The sequence below is a fragment of the Loxodonta africana genome, chromosome 6 (genome assembly GCF_030014295.1).
Source record: "Loxodonta africana isolate mLoxAfr1 chromosome 6, mLoxAfr1.hap2, whole genome shotgun sequence".
Lineage (NCBI taxonomy): Eukaryota > Metazoa > Chordata > Mammalia > Proboscidea > Elephantidae > Loxodonta > Loxodonta africana.
In genome coordinates, this window is record NC_087347.1 from 49089829 (window position 1) to 49095828 (window position 6000).

The following is a 6000-nucleotide window of genomic DNA, read 5'->3' on the forward strand; positions in this document are numbered from 1 at the left end:
AATAATTTTTAGATGACCCCTCTGATAATTATCCTAGTCTTGATTTTTATTAATCTACATACATGACTATTAATATCGTCAAATAGTATATTTATGCTACAGTGGTTCCCAAAACTTTCTTCTCTTCCAGGTCCCACCTTTTAATTTTTTTTCATATCACAGTGTATTTCAAAGAGCAAAATATATTTCAGAGAGTAGTAATTAACTTTTGTTTTAAAATTAAAGTTACATACAGTTAGAGGAAATGATGAGCATGAAGTAGATGTGGCAGAGAGACCTGATCTTTTTAGCTTTTTATTGCAAGTGAAGCAGAGCATTCTGAACTACTGAATATAGCTCGCCAGAGCCACAGTGTCTCCATTGCAGGCCCCGGTTGTTCAGATGGTGACCACTGAGAAAATACTGCTTGAGTTATTTGACAGTCAGTTTTCTGATACTTACAGCCATCTAGACTGACATGTAGCCTTGAACAAAAAACAACTAAAAGGAAAATGCAAGGTCCAAAGTAGTAAAAGAAAGGACTTTTACTGGCTCTGTTTTTCTGAAAAGTTACCCAAGTTAGACCCATTTAATTACTTTTGTGTACAGGTTAAAATTACTTAGTTTATTATAGTTACTGCCTTCCAGAAGAGAATCTTGACAAGATTAAGTTACCAGAAGATAAATGTACAAGACATGGAGACAGACTAAGAATTGTGCTCTGTGAAAGTATATCCACCTGGGACTGAGTAAAGTGGTGGTAAATCACCCATGTACCATGTTCCTCAATGAGATCATCCATACCGTTAGCCTTAGCTTCATAGTGAGGTCACTGAAAATGTGACCTTTAGTTACAAATTACATTTTTTGTACTAATAAATTGAGGTAGTATCTCCATTGACACTTACTAAATGAAAGCAGTACCTTAGTTGGAAAGTTTATTAATGAGGAACACTGCTTCACTGCAGTGATGAAGAGATTAGACATTATTATAATAAAAAGAAAACTAGATGCTAGTAAGTACCAGTATTTTTCCTTATACTCTTGAGGTATTCTTACTACTTTGGGAACAAAGAGTGTGAACTCATGTCCGTTACAAACCCCAGTGTGTTATCTGGTTTGTTAGTAGTTGTGGGATGAATAACTTAATCATTTGCCAGAAGTAAAAGTTAACATAGGCGATGATAGAGTTATTTCTGGAAATTTGAGAAAAATTACTGCTCTTTTCCTTCCTCTCCCCAAAGTGAGTTCTTTTTTTGAATGAAACAGAATTAACAAGGGAAAAGATTTAATTTTGATTTAGTTATCTAGTATACACTGAGGGGGCCTGGTGGCACAGTGGTTAAAGCCTCAGCTGCTAACCAAAGAGTCGGTAGTTTGAACCCACCAGGCACTCTGTGAAAGAAAGATACCGTATTCTGCTTCCATAAAGGTTTACAGCCTTGGAAGCCCTGTGGGGCAGTTCTCCATCCTGTGGGGTTGCTATGAGTCAGAATCTACTTGACCACAGTGGGGTTTTTTCTAGGGGGTTTATTATATACTAGTATCTGAATTACTATCAAAGATAGCAAAATTATAAAATGAGATGTTACTGTTAATCATTCATATGTAAGAAGCGCTTATTACCTTTTTAGTAGCATATTAAGATGTGCAGTGCACCACCTCTCTTGTTCATGTACCTTTTAAAGGTTAGTTGGAAAATATGGCTTACTTGTGAGCCATAGTGAGGTTTGAGTCATTAAAGCAAAAATTCTCAAGTGGAATGAGTCATTCGAAAGGATATATCAAACACACACAGTGTTCGGATGACTTCATATTTTCTCAGGGCACTGAATTAATTTCTAATGGGCAGATGAATATTTCCTGTAAAACTGAGACTGGGTCTTAACGAGGATTTTTTCTTTCTTATTACAGGGACCTTGTGCACAGACAGACGGCTAGTGCAGTGGTGCAGCACATGTCACTTGGGGTTTATGGATTTGGCTGTGAAGATTCACTGAATCACTTGTTGAACTATGTGTGGCCTAATGTGTTTGAGACTTCTCCTCATGTCATTCAGGCAGTTATGGGAGCCCTTGAGGGCCTGAGAGTTGCTATTGGACCATGTAGAATGTTGCAGTATTGTTTACAGGTAAGTTAAAGATTTTTAAAAGCTTATTCAATGAGGAAAGTAATTTAGCTTAATACGTTGAATTAAGTCTCCATTCGTAATTGCCAATAGAGTATATTGTCCCAAATAGGAATACTGTTGTGCAAATTGAGGGGGAATTAAATTTTGTCTGTGCTCCCAGCAAAAATTTTGTACAGTTGTCAGGTTTTTTGTTTCTTAATTGTGTTAAGGTTAAGTATGTTTTTGCAAATTGAAGTAATGTAACCTCTCATTCATTCTAGGGTTTGTTTCACCCAGCCAGGAAAGTCAGAGATGTGTATTGGAAAATTTACAACTCCATCTACATTGGTTCACAGGATGCTCTCATAGCGCATTACCCAAGAATCTACAATGATGATAAGAACACCTATATTCGTTATGAACTTGACTATATCTTATAATCTTATTGTTAATTTTGTGTTTAACGCACAGCTGTTTCACACCTTAAACTTGCTTCGATTTGGTGATGTAAACTTTTAAACATTGCAGATCAGTGTAGAACTGGTCATAGAGGAAGAGCTAGAAATTCAGTAGCATGATTTTTAAATAACCTGTCTTTGTTTTTGATGTTAAACAGTAAATGCCAGTAGTGACCAAGAACACAGTGATTACACACACTATACTGGAGGGATTTCATTTTTAATTCATCTTTATGAAGATTTAGAATTCATTCCTTGTGTTTAAAGGGAATGTTTAATTGAGAAATAAACATTTGTGTACAAAATGCTAATTTGTGTGTGTTTTTTGAACATGACTTGTAAAATGAGGAACTTTGATAAAGTATTGGTTTGTGTAGAATAAGTGGTTTAATTTCATTTTCTGTCACTTGGTTTATAGAAAGTAGTTACCAGAATGCAAGCTATATAAAGTGATGGCATCTTTGTCAAAAGTAATGAAATCCCATTGTCCTGTTGATAATAACAGAAGAGTAGTTTTGGGGCTGTTCACTTGAAACTAGCACAACCGTTCCATCGCCATAGAAGAGTTAGCACCTTTGCTGAACTGTCTTGAAGAATATTATTTTGTATTTACATAGCGCCTTTCATCTTTTGATTTCTCAAAATGCTTTACAGGCATGTTTAGAGGAAGTGAATCAAGTCATGTCCAACTCCTGACAGGCCTTTTAAAAAGTGGGAAGGTATCTTTACTTCAAGGCTGCTTTCTACGCATTGGGAGTGAGGCTCCCTAAGTAATACTGGTAGAATAAGAATCTTTGGGTTCTTTCCTATGTCTTAAGCCAGCATTCAACAACAGGTACCTGTTGAGTACCTACTGTTTGTCAGCCACTGTGCATATAGCCTGCCCCTTGCCCTTGAGAAATGCAGTATATTAGAAAAGGGGGAGACACATCTAGTTACATATTATCTCACAGCTAAAATACTCAGGTTTGCTTAGTTTTACATTTAGTAATTAGATAATAAATTGATCTTTGTGTCAAGCATAAACTGAAATGCCATTTAATTCTAGAGCAACCAAACATTAAGGCAGTACTTAATATTTTCTGCCAGAAACTTTAAGTATATTTTTAGCTTCTAATTTTATTTAATGGCCAAAAATTTGAGTTTTAGTCCTTTTGCTATGTGTAGCTGTTTTGTTTTGTCTCCCTGGGTTAGTACTCCTGTGAACTCTAGTGGAAAATACAAGAGTCCGCAGCAGTGTGTTAGCATATGATGACTCTGCCACTGTAAGTAAAACTGTTAAACACTGGGATTAGGAGGTTTGTGACTTGTGCTGTTAACACTTGGGGCTCTCAGTTTTGGAAGCTTAGATGAGAAACAGCTTGTACTTGGCTGGCTTTCAGAAAACTGATGCTGAGCATTAGATGACCCTCCAGGCAGAATTTGTAGCTGTTCCTTGTGTGGCATAACTTTGTGACAACATTTCAATGTGTAATAAAATAGACACAAATTCCAAAACTTTCTAGAAGTTTTTGTAACAGTAGACCCCACGCAACTTTAAATCTTGCTCCTCTCTACAGTTGATGTCAAATGACCTTAAGTAATAGCTAATCATGAGGATTTAAAGATACAGTTAGATTCCAAAGCCAAAATTTGATTTTTAAATCAGCCTTGGGAAAATTTAGTTACATTTTCAATTCTAGTACTTGGATAACTTTAGATTGCTTGGCCTCTTGCTGTTTGTGGAGAATAGGCTTTGTAATGGCAGAGTGGAGCAAAGGAGACTGCTGTACCTTGAGTGACTTCATACTGATGCAAATAATTTGTGGATAGAGAAGTGAGGAAAATACTGAAGATTTTGACCTTAAAAATTGGGACCAAATAGACTCACAGATCTTTGAATTATTTTATATGCTTATTATTGAATAACGAAAGCATTTTGTGATACTTAGGTGAAAGACGCTATGTGAAGTTTTAACTATCGTTCAAAGGCCTTTTCTTTTGCACTTTCAGTGTTTCTTAAAGCCAAACTTAAACAGGAAGAAATTAATGTTCTTAAGGGGATAGAGGGTGGGTTTTTCTGTGGGCTTTTGTTTGTTTTTCTGTGGGCCATTGCCCTCTAATGGAATTGATTTCTGGCTGTTTGATTTTTTTCATATTGTATTTTTTAAATTTGTTGTACGGTGCCCTGTGAGCATCAAGTACCACCAGATGAATAAAACTTATTATATCTAAAGTTTTAGTAGACCAATTTTTAATCTTAGTTGACTCCGTTTTATCATACTGCACTCTGTTGTGTTTGTGCCATTTTCATAATATTGAGCTCTTTGGGTTGTTTTCCAAACAAGGAAACTTAGTGTTGAAAAAAACCAAGGAATTTTTTCATTAAACAAACTGAAAAATGACGACTGCAGCCTTAAAGAGATTTAGTTGTTTGGTTCTTTGGTTTCTAGTGGCTCTTAAATCCCAAAAGGTTAAACAGAAGCAGCAGCTATCCCAGAGTTTCTCAACCTCAGCATTATTTTGCCTAGATAATTGTGTTGTGCCTTGTGCATTGTAGGATGCTGAGCAATATCTACCCACTAGATGCCAGTAGCATCCACCCCACCTCCCCCCACGACAAGCAAATTGCTTCCAGGCATTGTCAAATGCCCCTTGGAGGGCAAAACCCCCATGATTGAGAACCATTGAGCTATTAGATCATTGTTCAGGCAGGACTCACATCTAATAAAATTAAAACTTCTAATTTCAGGCAGCAGTTGCCTGGGAAGTAACTAGAAATATTCAACATCTTCCTTGGGTAAAGCTTAGTGTAAGTCCCAGGGGAAACAAGATGTGAAAATGCCCTTAGAGCATCTTAACAGCACAGTCAGAGCCAGCTGCACAGAGGAGGGGGCAGGATTGCTGCTCTTCAGGATTCTCACCTGTGAGCTGATGAGAGGCAGGGGTGTACAGTGTGGCTGGAAGAAGAAGCCAGGCAGGCCACGGAGACCCCTTTCTCTGCTGAAAACCCACTGCCGTCAAGTCGATTTTGATTCACAGTCCATAGGATAGAGTAGAACTGCCCCATAGGGTTTCCAAGGAGTGCCTGGTGGATTTGAACTGCTGAACTTCTGATTTGCAGCCGTAGCTCTTAACCAGTACACCACCATGGTGTCCTTCCCGTAAGGAATTTGAATTTTACTTAGGCAATGGGAAGCCATAGAACCTAAGGTGATTTAAGAGAATTTAAAGAGCCTGGTGGTACAGTGGTTAGGTGCTTGGCTGCTAACCAGAAGGTTTGTGCTGGGAGAAAGATGTGACAGTCTGCTTTGGTAAAGACTCCAAAACTCAAATCCACTGCCACTGAGTCAAATACGACTCTTAGTGACCGTATATGACAGAACTGCTCCATAGGGCTTCCAAGGCTGTAAATGCTTAGGGAAGTAGATTCACATCTTCTCCCTTGGCTGGTCAAACCCCTGCTGAGAATTC

At 37.7% G+C, this 6000-nt stretch overlaps 1 protein-coding gene across 3 annotated transcripts in view; it reads left to right on the plus strand.

Moving 5' to 3' along the window:
- The window catches only part of SF3B1 (splicing factor 3b subunit 1), a 38084-nt gene extending 33320 nt beyond the window's left edge, over positions 1 to 4764 (plus strand). For 2 of the 3 annotated variants that reach the window (XM_064286856.1, XM_010602619.3), the window contains 2 exons: positions 1894 to 2110; positions 2371 to 4764. In XM_064286856.1, the coding sequence (XP_064142926.1) occupies positions 1894 to 2110; positions 2371 to 2529 (376 nt within the window). In that variant the 3' untranslated portion in view covers positions 2530 to 4764. The remainder of the gene's footprint in view (positions 1 to 1893; positions 2111 to 2370) is intronic. The other variant, XM_003406155.4, reaches the window with a different exon arrangement.
- The last annotated feature ends 1236 nt before the right edge of the window (positions 4765 to 6000 follow it).